This window comes from Arachis stenosperma, chromosome 2, assembly GCF_014773155.1.
Source record: "Arachis stenosperma cultivar V10309 chromosome 2, arast.V10309.gnm1.PFL2, whole genome shotgun sequence".
NCBI lineage: Eukaryota > Viridiplantae > Streptophyta > Magnoliopsida > Fabales > Fabaceae > Arachis > Arachis stenosperma.
The window spans coordinates 77,824,038-77,838,021 of NC_080378.1; the positions used below are offsets into that span (position 1 = coordinate 77,824,038).

General features: G+C 39.0%; 2 protein-coding genes and 1 non-coding gene across 3 annotated transcripts; all 3 read left to right on the forward strand.

Annotated features, from left to right (window-relative positions):
• The first annotated feature begins 1,235 nt into the window (after positions 1-1,235).
• Positions 1,236-1,343, forward strand: LOC130963895 (small nucleolar RNA R71). Its single transcript, XR_009080012.1, has one exon. It is a non-coding gene; the product is annotated as a small nucleolar RNA R71 (small nucleolar RNA).
• A 7,185-nt stretch (positions 1,344-8,528) lies between these two features.
• Positions 8,529-9,978, forward strand: LOC130963035 (uncharacterized). Its single transcript, XM_057889185.1, has 4 exons — positions 8,529-8,930; positions 9,013-9,042; positions 9,096-9,609; positions 9,701-9,978. Exons 1-4 carry the CDS (start codon positions 8,529-8,531, stop codon positions 9,976-9,978), a joined length of 1,224 nt encoding a protein of 407 aa, XP_057745168.1.
• Positions 9,781-10,987, forward strand: LOC130960214 (uncharacterized). Its single transcript, XM_057885545.1, has 4 exons — positions 9,781-10,080; positions 10,169-10,240; positions 10,360-10,449; positions 10,539-10,987. The coding sequence occupies exons 2-4, from the start codon at positions 10,202-10,204 to the stop codon at positions 10,779-10,781; spliced, it is 372 nt and encodes a 123-aa protein (XP_057741528.1). The 5' UTR covers positions 9,781-10,080; positions 10,169-10,201; the 3' UTR covers positions 10,782-10,987.
• Positions 10,988-13,984: the final 2,997 nt, after the last annotated feature.

Here is a 13,984-nt window from a genome sequence, read left to right on the forward strand (position 1 = left end):
TCAAAGATCCCTAGCTTCTTCATTACAGAGAGAGGCATGAGGTTCACACTTGACCCTAAGTCACACAGGGCCTTCTTGAAGGTCATGGTGCCTATGGTACAAGGTATGGAAAACTTCCCAGGATCTTGTCTCTTTTGAGGTAATTTCTGCCTAGACAAGTCATCCAGTTCTTTGGTGAGCAAGGGAGGTTCATCTTCCCAAGTCTCATTTCCAAATAACTTGTCATTTAGCTTCATGATTGCTCCAAGATATTTAGCAACTTGCTCTTCAGTGACATACTCATCCTCTTCAGAGGAAGAATACTCATCAGAGCTCATGAAAGGCAGAATTAAGTCCAATGGAATCTCTATGGTCTCATTTTGAGCCTCAGATTCCCATGGTTCCTCATTGGGGAACTCAGAGGAGGTTGGTGTACGCCCATTGAGGTCTTCCTCAGTGGCGTCCACCTCCTCTCTTTCCTCTCCATATTCGGCCATGGTTATGACTTTGCACTCTCCTTTTGGATTTTCTTCTGTATTACTTGGGAGAGTACTAGGAGGGAGTTCAGTGACTTTCTTGCTCAGCTGACCCACTTGTCCTTCCAAATTTCTGATGGAGGACCTTGTTTCATTCATGAAACTTTGAGTGGTTTTGATTAGATCAGAGACCATTGTTACTAAGTCAGAGGTATTCTGCTTAGAACTCTCTGTCTGTTGCTGAGAAGATGATGGAAAAGGCTTGTTATTGTTAAACCTGTTTCTTCCACCATTATTATTATTGAAACCTTGTTGAGGTCTCTCTTGATTCTTCCATGAGAAATTTGGGTGATTTCTCCATGAAGAATTATAGGTGTTTCCATAGGGTTTTCCTAGGTAATCCACCTCTTCCATTGAAGGGTTCTCAGGATCATAAGCTTCTTCCTCAGATGAAGCTTCCTTAGTACTGCCAGGTGCATTTTGCATTCCAGACAGACTTTGAGAAATCAAATTGACTTGTTGAGTCAATATCTTGTTCTGAGCCAGTATGGCATTCAGAGTGTCAATCTCAAGAACTCCTTTCTTCTGACTAGTCCCATTGTTCACAGGATTTCTTTCAGAAGTGTACATGAATTGGTTATTTGCAACCATTTCAATCAGCTCCTGAGCTTCTGTAGGCGTCTTCTTCAGATGAAGAGATCCTCCAGCAGAGCTATCCAAAGACATCTTGGATAGTTCAGAGAGACCATCATAGAAGATACCTATGATGCTCCATTCAGAAAGCATGTCTGAGGGACATTTTCTGATTAATTGTTTGTATCTTTCCCAAGCTTCATAGAGGGATTCTCCATCCTTCTGTCTGAAGGTTTGGACTTCCACTCTAAGCTTACTCCATTTTTGAGGTGGAAAGAACTTTGCCAAGAAGGCATTGACTAGCTTTTCCCAAGAGTCCAGGCTATCTTTAGGTTGTGAGTCCAACCATATTCTAGCTCTGTCTCTTACAGCAAAAGGGAATAGCATCAGTCTGTAGACCTCAGGGTCAACCCCATTAGTCTTGACTGTGTCACAGATTTGCAAGAACTCAGCTAAAAACTGATGAGGATCTTCCATTGGAAGTCCATGGAATTTGCAATTCTGTTGCATTAGAGAAACTAATTGAGGCTTAAGCTCAAAGTTGTTTGCTCCAATGGCAGGGATAGAGATGCTTCTCCCATAGAAGTTGGGAGTAGGTGCAGTAAAGTCACCCAGCACCTTCCTTGCATTGTTGGCATTGTTGTTGTTTTCGGCTGCCATGTGTTCTTCTTCTTTGAAGAATTCGGTCAGGTCCTCTAAAGAGAGTTGTGCTTTGGCTTCTCTTAGCTTTCTCTTCAAGGTCCTTTCAGGTTCAGGGTCAGCTTCAACAAGAATGCCTTTGTCTCTGCTTCTACTCATATGAAAGAGAAGAGAACAAGAAGATGTAGAATCCTCTATGTCACAGTATAGAGATTCCTTAAGGTGTCAGAGGAAACGAAAAATAGAAGAAAGAAGGTAGAAGAATTCGAACTTGATGAGATAAAGTTCGAAGTGTGCATTAAGAAGGAGTAGTACTCCATAAATAGAAGAATGTGAGAAGGAGGGAAGAGAATTTTCGAAAATTAATTAGAAAGATGTTAAAAACATTTTAAAAATTGATTGATAATTTTCGAAAATTGAAAGTGGAAAAGAAATCAAGTGATTTTTGAAAAAGATTTTGAAATTAGAAATCAAAAAGATTTGATTGAAAACTATTTTGAAAAAGATGTGGTTAAGAAGATATGATTGGTTTTAAAAACATGTGATTGAGAAGATATGATTTGAAAACAATTTAAAAAAAAGATTTGATTTTAAAAATTAATGGCTTGCTTAACAAGAAAAGATATGATTCAAACATTAAACCTTTCTCAACAGAAAAGGCAACAAATTTGAGATGTTCAATCAAATCATTAATTGTTAGTAAGTATCTTTGAAAAAGGAAAGAAATTGATTTTGAAAACATTTGATTGAAAAGATATGATTTGAAAAAGATTTGATTTTGAAAAGCTTAGAAAACTTGAAAAAAAATTGATTTGAAAACAAAATCTTCCCCCTTTGCCATCCTGGCGTTAAACGCCCAGAATGGTATCCATTCTGGCGTTTAACGCCCAAAATGCACCCTTTTTGGGCGTTAAACCCCCAACCAGGTACCCTGGCTGGCGTTTAAACGCCAGTCTGTCCTTCTTCACTGGGCGTTTTGAACGCCCAGCTTTTTCTGTGTAATTCCTCTGCAGTATGTTCTGAATCTTCAATTCTTGGTATCATTGACTTGAAAAGACACAAATTAAAAATATTTTTGGATTTTCAATAATGAAGAATAATCAAAATGCAACTAAAATCAAATAACAATGCATGCAAGACACCAAACTTAGCAGTTTGTATACTACTGACACTAATGAGAATGCATATGAGACATACAAAACACTCAAGTCAATTGAATTCAAAGATTAGAACACGAAAATCATCAAGAATTACTTGAAGATCCTTAAGACACATGAATGCATGTAATTGATACCAAACTTAAAATGAGACTAGTGTCTCAACAAGAAACATAACATATTTTTGGTTTTTATGAAATTTTTTTTTTGTGTTTTTCGAAAATTAAGTGGAAAAAGATATCAAAATTATTAATGAGAATTCCAGGAATCAGTGTAATGCTAGTCTAAGACTCCGGTCCAGGGATTAGACATGGCTTCACAGCCAGCCAAGCTTTCAAAGAAAGCTTCGGTCCAAAACACTAGACATGGCCAAAGGCCAGCCAAGCCTTAGCAGGTCACTGCTCCAAAAGCAAGATTGATGAAAATCAACAAGCTCTTGTGATGATAAGTTGAAACCTCGGTCCAATGAGATTAGACATGGCTTCTCAGCCAGCCAGATTTCAACAAATCATCATGAAACTCTAGAATTCATCTTCAAGAATTTCGAAAAAAAATACCTAATCTAAGCAACAAGATGAACCTTCAGTTGTCCAAACTGAACAATCCCCGGCAACGGCGCCAAAAACTTGGTGCGCGAAATTGTGAACAATACTTTTCACAACTCTCATAATCCCCGGTCATGAACTCCAAAAACTTGGTAGTTCAATTCCATGGCATTACACAACTTCGCACAACTAACCAGCAAGTGCACTGGGTCGTCCAAGTAATACCTTACGTGAGTAAGGGTCGATCCCACGGAGATTGTTAGTATGAAGCAAGCTATGGTCATCTTGCAAATCTTAGTCAGGCAGACTCAAATGTATATGGTGATGAACGAAAATAACATAAAAGATAAAGATAGAGATACTTATGTAATTCATTGGTAGGAACTTCAGATAAGCGCATGAAGATGCCTTCCCTTCCGTCTCTCTGCTTTCCTACAGTCTTCATCCAATCCTTCTTACTCCTTTCCATGGCAAGCTTATGCAAGGGTTTCACCGTTGTCAGTGGCTACCTCCCATCCTCTCATTGGAAATGTTCAACGCACCCTGTCACGGCACGGCTATCCATCTGTCGGTTCTCAATCAGGCCGGAATAGAATCCAGTGATTCTTTTGCGTCTGTCACTAACGCCCCGCCTTCAGGAGTTTGAAGCACGTCACAGTCATTCAATCATTGAATCCTACTCAGAATACCACAGACAAGGTTAGACCTTCCGGATTCTCTTGAATGCCGCCATCAGTTCTCGCCTATACCACGAAGACTCTGATCTCACGGAATGGCTGGCTCGTTTGTCAGGCGAGCACTCGGTTGTCAGGCGATCAACCATGCATCGTGTTATCAGGAATCCAAGAGATATTCACTAGAGCTTTGATTGCTTATAGAACAAGAATGGTTGTCAGTCACCTTGTTCATGAGTGAGAATGATGATGAGTGTCACGGATCATCACCTTCATCAAGTTGAAGAACAAGTGATATCTTGGACAAAGAACAAGCGGAATTGAATAGAAGAACAATAGTAATTGCATTAATACTCGAGGTACAGCAGAGCTCCACACCTTAATCTATGATGTGTAGAAACTCCACCGTTGAAAATACATAAGCATAAGGTCTAGGCATGGCCGAATGGCCAGCCTCCCAATGATCTAAGATAGCATAAAACGAAGATAGCTACCAAAGTCTTGATACAATAGTAAAAGGTCCTACTTATAGATAACTAGTAGCCTAAGGTGTACAAAGATGAGTAAATGACATAAAAATCCACTTCCGGGCCCACTTGGTGTGTGCTTGGGCTGAGCAATGAAGCAATTTCGTGTAGAGACTCTTCTTGGAGTTAAACGCCAGCTTTTATGCCAGTTTGGGCGTTTAACTCCCATTTGGGTGCCAGTTCCAGCGTTTAACGCTGGGATTTCTTGAGGTGACTTTGAACGCCGGTTTGGGCCATCAAATCTTGGGCAAAGTATGGACTATCATATATTGCTGGAAAGCCCAGGATGTCTACTTTCCAACGCCGTTGAGAGCGCGCCAATTGGGCTTCTGTAGCTCCAGAAAATCCACTTCGAGTGCAGGGAGGTCAGAATCCAACAGCATCTGCAGTCCTTTTCAGTCTCTGAATCAGATTTTTGCTCAGGTCCCTCAATTTCAGCCAGAAAATACCTGAAATCACAGAAAAACACACAAACTCATAGTAAAGTCCAGAAAAGTGAATTTTAACTAAAAACTAATAAAAATATACTAAAAACTAACTAGATCATACTAAAAACATACTAAAAACAATGCCAAAAAGCGTATAAATTATCCGCTCATCAGGACTCAAAACCCCCTCCCTACAACTAAAACGGCGTCGTTGCGTTGGCTTCAAATTCCCCCATAACCTTCGAGGTACAATTACTGTAATCTCCTTCTTGTTATTAGTCATTCACTAAAAAGCCCTAATTATTCATCTTCCAGCATTGTTTTTCCTCCAGAACCTTTGCACGAAGCTAGAACGGTAGTGTGGTATAATCAATTCTGTGACGATCGTGTGGAGGAGTTGGTTGTTGACTGTGTGAGACGGCAGTGAAAGGTTAGTTCCTTTTTTCAATTTTCACGTTGTTAGTTGAAGAATGTAATTGTTTTCCATGCATGTCTATGAGTGGTGTGAACTGCTTTACGTTCGTATTGATCAGTATCATTAATGGATAAAGTGGTTAACAATAATCACTGTTTTTAATTAGGGTTTGGTAATGGTAGGCGTTGAGAAATCTAGTGAGTATTCCGGGTAATGAAATTTGTTTGTAGTGGTTTTAGTGATGATAATGTTGTTGGCATTGTTGTTCATTATGGTAAAACTTTAATGATCCGGGTTATAAATGTTGCATATGTCTGTGTTTGTGATCCCTGTGTTTAACCATGGCGGAAAGCTTGTTAGAGCTAATGGTAAGCTACATTACTTAGACGGGAAGGTAGATAAGTTTCCTCCAATGGATATTGATTTTGTAAACAAGAAGGACCTGGAGGAACTTTTCAAAGGTTTGGGGTACTTGACATACAAACAAATCTACTGGCATGACCCAACTGTTATTGAGTTCGAGGATGGTCTGCATGTGCTCTATGGTGACAAGGAGATCAACGATATGTGTGATTTCACTATGAGCAATAATCTAAAGGAGTTCCACCTTTATTTTTAGCATGGAGTGGATATTCCTGTTGTAGTTGATGATGAGCTTGTGGTGGAGAAAGTGGTTTCTGAAGATGACGATGTGTTGGTGGTGACAGAGTCTTCAAAATCTTCTTCCTCTTCCTATGATTCATACGAAAGTGCTGAAGATGAAGCTTACAAGCCCCCTTCTCCTGGGTATGAGACTGAGAGTTCTGAGGAGCATGTTGATGTACAAAGGAAAAAGAAGAAAAATTGGAAGTATGGCTCACCTAAGACTATGGCAAAGAGAAGGGCCTCTAGGAGGTATACTGGTAAGAGGAGGAGGAAACATGTTCTGAATAGGAAAATGGAAAGTGGGCCTAGCAGTGGGGATTTAGGGTTAGGCCAAGGCCCGGGTAGTGGAGGCTGTGTTGGGCCAGATCTGGGTAATATGGAAGGCCCAGATAGTGTTGGAAATGTGGGGCAAAAGGGGGCTGCAACTAAGTCTGCTGAGAAATTTGTTGATGGTACTGAGATTGTATATGAATATGAATCTGAGGGGTTTGTGACTCCCGTTTCATTCGATGATGAGAGGGGCCCTACTAGTCTAGATTTTACTGAGGGAAAAATATTTGGAGAGGTGCAGTTTAGGCTGGGTATGTAGTTTGCAACTATGGATCAATTTAAAAGAGCACTCAAGGATGTGTTTGTGCAAGATGGAAGGGATTGCATGTACCTCAAAAATGAGCTGGGGAGAGTTAGAGCAGCTTGTGCGGAGGAAGATTGTCCTTGGCTGATATTTGTGTCAAAGAACTCGGAGACCAAGTCTTTTGAGGTCAAGACATTTCACAGTGAGCACACATGTGGCCGGGACTATGGAAGCATCCTTGCTGATAAAAATTGGGTTGCTGAGAAATTGGGATTGCAACTGAAAACGCAACCAAAGTTGACACCTGACGATTAGATTTTTGACGGTTTAGAATTTCACAAATGAAATCTCGTTGTAAAGTATAGTCTCTAAACCAAACAATAATCCTTTCATACAAAAAGTTGTTTGTCACTAGTACAAACCCCTAAATTTATAAACCGAAGTATTGAAACCTCGGGTCGTTCTCCCTAGGAATTACAATAAAGTGCTTTGTTATTGGTTGTGAGTTATAGTTGGGGTTTTTAAGATTTTAGACAAGAAATATAAATGGCAAAGAAAATAAACTAACAACTAATAAAACTCTTGGCAAGATATGAGAACTAGAAGTCCTATCCTAGTTATCCTTCTCAATTGTGATGAGAATTGTATTGCTCCCACTTAGTTAACCTCTAACCATGGAGGAAAGTCAAGTGGATGAATCAATTTGATTCCTCAAGTCCTAATCAACTCCTAAAGGAAAGACTAGTTTTAGAGGCATTCAAATCAATTAGCAACTTCTAATTATCAATCAACAAAGGAATTAGATAACTCAAGAGTCACTAATCACTCTACCTAGGCCAAGAGGAACAAAATCTACACTAAAACTAAAAGAGACATTTCAACAAACACATAGAGTGCAGTAGAAGTAATCATTATTAAATGCAAGAATTAAAGGAATCTACAACTACAAAAACAAGAGATCAACAATAGAAAAGCAAAGAAGACAAATTTATTATGAATCACCTCTTATTGAATTGAAAGAAAATGGAAGGAACAATAGTAGATAAGTACAATAAAAGAATGGAAGAAGAATGAATGTAACTACAAGGAATTGAGAAGATAGAAGTAGAAGAAGATGAATTAAAATCTAGATCTAAGAACTAAACCTAAACCTAATCCTAATTCTAGAGAGAAGTGAGAGCTTCTCTCTCTAAAACTAACTCTAACTCCTAAAACTAAGCTAATGGTAATTAACATCTGTTTCCCTCTTCATTCCTTGGCTCTTATATGCATTTTGGCGCCAAAGTTGGTTGCTGAAAACCTTCCAAAATCGCCAGGCACGTGTTACATAAATGAAGTCATGTGCCATCATCGGCGCGTGCGCGCATGGTACGCGTGCGCGTTCTTGGCCTGTTTCGCAATGTGCGCGCGAGCGCCTAGTGCGCGTACGCGTACATGGCCTGGATCAGCTCTTTTGGCTTTTAGTGCTTCTCTCCACTTGTATGCTTCCTTCCTTGCTTCCTTTGATCCATGTCTAGCCTATTTCATCCTGAGATTACTAGTAAACACATCAAGGCATCTTATGGAATCAAAGAGAAATTAGAATTCATCAAGATAAGGCTTAAGAAGCATGTTTTTACACTTAAGCACCAATATGGGAGAGATAACAAAGCCATGCTAATTCATAGGCTAAATGTGACAAAAGGTTATCAAAATACTCTAAATTCAATACAAGACAAAGCCTCAAATTGGGGTTTGTCAACACCTAAGGAGGCCATGCAACATTTGAAAGAAGACTATAATGTTCAAGTGAATCGAAAGATGATTACATGAGCAATAAAGCAAGCTAGGGAGACTATGTTGGGTAGTGAAGGGGCACAATTTGGGAAGCTAAGGGACTACCTGAGTGAGATACACAAGAGCAATTCAGGGAGCACATCACATATGAACACGTTACCCCAGCCACAAGGGCCAAACTTGTTTCAGAGATTGTATATCAGTTTTGATGCTTACAAAAGAGGCTTTAAGAATGGGTGCAGGCCACTCATCGGGCTGGATGGGTGTTTCTTGAAGGGCTACTATGGGGGCCAACTTCTTTCTACAGTGACACAAGATACAAATAATCATGTTTTTGTCATTGCATTTGGTGTAACCAGGGTTGAGAACACCGATAATTGGAAGTGGTTTTTGACTTGCCTTGAGGAGGACTTTGGGGCAAGCATGCTCTTTGGATGGCATTTGATGTCAGATAAACAGAAAGTAAGTTACACAATTACTAGCTATCCTCCATTATATTTAGTTAGTTTATGATAAATTAACTGTGTGATATAATATTCTGCAGGGTCTTGTAAGGGCAGTCCAAGAGGTGATGGTAAATGCATTTCATAGGAACTGTGTACTGCATATGTGAAAAATTGTGAAAAGAGGTTTAGAGTCAAACAGGTTAAGGGTTGTGTTTGGGAAGCTGCTAGGAGCACAACTCCAGTTCAGTTCAAGGATGCTATGGATAGGTTGAAATATGTGAGTAATGGAGCTTGGGAGTACATGAGTAATAAGTTTGACCCTAAGGTATGGTGTAGGGCGTTTTTCAATCGCTATCCTAAGAATGCTGCTGTGACAAACAATATGTGCGAGTCTTGGAACGCAGTGATTGTGGAGGCTAGGGAGAAACCAATCCTGACACTGTGTGAGGAGCTACGGGTTCATGTTATGAACAAAATGGCTAGACACAGGAGGATTCTGGGGACCTATAAAGGAAGGCTGGCACCAGTCCAGCAAATGAAATTGGACAAATGGATTAAGCCACAAAGCCACAAGTGGAATGCTCAATGGTGTGGTGACAATGACAGGGTGGTATTTGATGTATCCAGGAATACACAGAAGTTTGGGGTTAACTTGAAAAATCAAACCTGCACATGTAATTTATGGCAGCTCACAGGTAAGGTGTATGCATGTCTAATAATTCAATTTAATTTGGTAATGCTGTTGAGCCATGGATGATGTGATATTTGATAAAATATGTTATGTAGGTGTACCTTGTGTTTATGCTGTTGCAGCAATATCTAGAGTGAGGGTAAAATCAGCTGAAGACTTTGTGTCTCCATTTCTCACTATGGAGGCCATAAGGAAGACATATGACATTTGTATCAACCCTGTGCCCAGTGAAGAGTATTGGGAACAAATTGATAAACTGAAGGCAGATCCACCAAAAATTGTGAGACCTGTTGGTAGACCAGTTAAGAGGAGAAAGGAATCAGTTACACCTCAAACTCCAACGGATGGAAACAAGGTCAGGAGGACCTTCTAGGTTACCTGTAGCAAATGCGGAGAGGCTGGCCACTACTTCAAAACATGTAAGGGAGCTCCTAAGACACCAAACTGGCAACCAAAGAGCAGGAGAAATAACAAGGTATGGAAAATTGTTAAAGAAAATTTGCTTTTCTTTCTGTCTCCATGGAATACTATGAATTGTTTGTAATCACTCAATCATTGTTCAGGGTGGAACATCTAGCCACACTCACAACAAATCCATGCATCAGAGGCCGAATCATACTTTAGAGGAAATTAGGGTTAGAACTGTGAATTTTACTTTGCTATGCTTTTTGTTCTTTAGGTTTAGTGATGTGCATGTCTGTGTGCTTTTTTAGACCTTATTGGAGTGCAATATTATTTTTTAAATCTGACACAGGCTAAGATTAAGAAGCATAAGAAAAAGCCACCAAAGAGGCCACATGCTTCACAAGAGGAAATCTCAATCACTCAGTCTGCCCCTCCAGTGGTAAGTGTTATTCACTATAATATGCAGTCTAACTTGTTAAATCAATTTTTTTAAGGAACTGGATGATTTTGGTTATTGTTGCATAGCAGTCCCAAGGTGAACCTGCAACACCAGGCCAGCTAACATCTTCACAACCAGGCCAACCAACTCAGGCACCCCCAACCCAACCAAGTTCTGCAACACCAGCCCAGCCAACTCAGGCACCACCAACCCAGCCAACTCCTGCACAACCAGCCCAGCCAAGTGCCAGATTCAGGCCCAAGCTGAAGACTTTTAGGCCACTAGGTCATCTGAATCCACAAATAGGCCACCAGACAGCAGCTACACCATAAAATCTTGAGGCCAACTCCAAGAAAACAGTGGCTGCTTCAAGTGGAGGAACATCTTCAGACTTATTGAAGTTCATTCCAACACCAAATTTCAGGCCACCAAAGCAGAATTAGTTAACTAGGCTTCTTAGACCATGAGACTTATCTGTTTGTAATGCAGTTTAAATTGTTTTGGTTGCTACTCCTGAATTTGGAAAAGTACTACAATAGTAGGGACATGTTTTTTTGGAAAACTACTTGGCCTCACATAGTTAGTGACTTTTATTTTGTTAACTTTGTCTGGTGTACCTTGTGTGTTACCTTATACAAACTTTGCTTCACATGGTTTGTGAGCTACATATTCCAAATCTTGGATTTGTGAAATGACAATATAGAATCCTTATATAAATGTGCATTGTTACTATGTTTTCAGGGTCTTTCAAACATGATTCTGTCAATCAATTACACACAAATCATGAAATGCAGAAAATAATCATAACATACTAAAGAATGTCTATTAATCCAGATCCATATGTTTATTACAATTTCATATTCTTTTCCTTCACTACATCCATAACTTGTACCCATTACAAAACACTGAATTCACAAGTCAAAGGCTTATAAACGTTATACAGATGTAACTAGATTGCATCCCTTTCCTATTACAATGCCCAACAAAATAAACCCAAACACTTTCCATCTACTAAGAGCACCACTGTTCTTATCATCGTTTTTGACCTCATCCATCTTCTTCTCTATCTCTGAAATTCTTTCTTCCATCTTTTTTGTTGTATCTGCTACTCCATCTTGAAGCACTTCATCAATACAAAAAGAGGCAACATACTCATCTAGCTAGGCAAAGTATTTGCAATGTCATGTGTTGTTCTAATCAACCCAAACATTCCTACTATTAAACTCCAACAGGTTACCCAAAGAATGCAGTAACCCAAATATTCAAGATTTCAAAAAAATTTACCTTAAAATAAGAACACCCAAAGAAAAGTCTCCTTAGGTTTTTTGAAGTGCCAGACTCGAACAAAATGGCGTATGATCCGTAATTGTAAACTGGAGGAACAAATTTATTCTTCATCCTTCTCGACGCTCCTTCCAGAGTGCTTCCATCAGCACTCATTCCACTGCCCCAACTCTCCTCATCCCCACTGCATCTTTTCCCGCGAATGAATGAACCACCAGAATTTGCAGTAGCCATGCCCACTGTTGCAGGTCCTTTCACATAGCCAGAAGATGCAAACCCTATACCCTTTCAATCATTCAAGATGGGGGGGAATTTGAAGCCAACGCAACGACACCGTTTTAGTTATAGGGAGGGGGTTTTGAGTCCCTGCAACAAATTCTACTTACACGTGGTGACACGTGGCGCCTGCAATTGAAAAGTCAGCCTCCACCTGACACGTCATCCAGGCAACCTGTTGGCAACCGGTCACAGGATTCGAAATGTCCAGTAATATTGATGGTAGAGGACCTGGTTGAGGTTTCTAGGTGATAAAGGTGCGATATGTCCCAACTCAAAATGTTCAGGGGCCGGAAAGGGTATTTACCCTTATGTTTATGAATTTCAAAATTACTAAATGTGTCAAGTTCTAAAATAATAATAATAAATTTTTTAGTATATGATACTATGTACAATACTTCGTAGAAAAACGATTTCAATCAAGAAAATAATTTTGCGGTGCATATATTTTTACTCATTTTATTATTGTTATTTGTCTTTGAAGAAAATGACAAGGGCATATAGTGAAGATGTTTGCCTTGCGGATAGTGCAAGTTCGCACACCATTCTCAAAAGTAATATATATTTTACCCATTTTGTGCCAAAAGAAGAATATGTTAATACTATTATTGGCTCAGACAATGTGATAGAAGGCTCCGGAAGAGCAATAATATTGTTTCTTGGAGGAACAAAATTCATAATAAATAATGCACTATTGTCTACTAAGTCTCTAAGGAACTTATTGAGTTCCAAAGATATTCGCCGAAATAGATATCATATTGAAACAATGAATGAGAAAAATCATGAGTACTTATGTATCACAACTCATGATTTAAATAAAAAGGTTATATTAAAAATGTTACCCTCACTTTTATCTGGATTATCTTATACCAAAATTAGTGCAATTGAATCATATGCCATTGTAAACTAGAAGTTTACTAGCCCAAATGAATTCATAACTTGACATGATCGATTGGGTCATCCAAAAACAACCATGGTGCAGAGAATTATTAAAAACTCTCATGGACATTTACTAAAGAACTAGAAGATTCTTAAATCTAGTGAATTTTGTTGTGTTGCATGTTCCCAAGAAAAGCTAATTTAAGGCTATCACCAATAAAGATTGGATTTGAGTCTCCTGAATTCCTAGAAAGGATTCAAGGCGATATATGTGGACCTATTCATCCACCATGCAGATCTTTTAGATATTTTATAGTCCTAATAGACGCATTTTCAAGACGGTCACATGTGTGCTTATTGTCTTCTCGCAACCTGGCATTTGCTATATTACTTGCTCAAAATATTCGATTAAAAGCACAATTTTTAGAAAATCCAATCAAAACAATTCGTCTTGATAATGCTGGTGAATTTACTTCCCAAGTCTTTGATGCTTATTGTATGGCTAACAGAATAAGTGTTGAACATTCAGTAGCTCATATTCACACGCAAAATGGGTTAGCAGAATGACTTATTAAATGCCTCTAATTAATTGCTAGACCCTTACTTATGAGAATAAATCTCCCAACCTCGGCTTGGGGCATGCTATTTTACATGTTGCAGCACTTATCCATTTGAGGCCGACAAGTTACCATTAGTTCTCTCCTATGCAATTGGCTTTTGGCCAGCAGTCAAATGTTTCCCATTTAAGAATATCCAGGCTTGCGATATATGTTTCCATTGCACCACCTTCTCGCACCAAAATGGGACCCCAAAGAAAATTGGGGATATATGTTGGATATGATTCTCCCTTTATAGTGAGGTATCTTGATATACAAACTGGAGATGTATTTAAAGTCAGATTTATAGATTGTCATTTTGATGAATCAAAATTGCTAACATTAAGGGGAGAGAATAAGCTTCCTAAAAAGGAACTTAATTGGAATGTATCATCCTTAATGCATTTAGATCCTCGATCAGGAAAATGTGAACTAGAAGTTCAAAAGATTATACATTTACAAAGAATAACAAATGAATTGCCTGATGCATTTTTTGATAC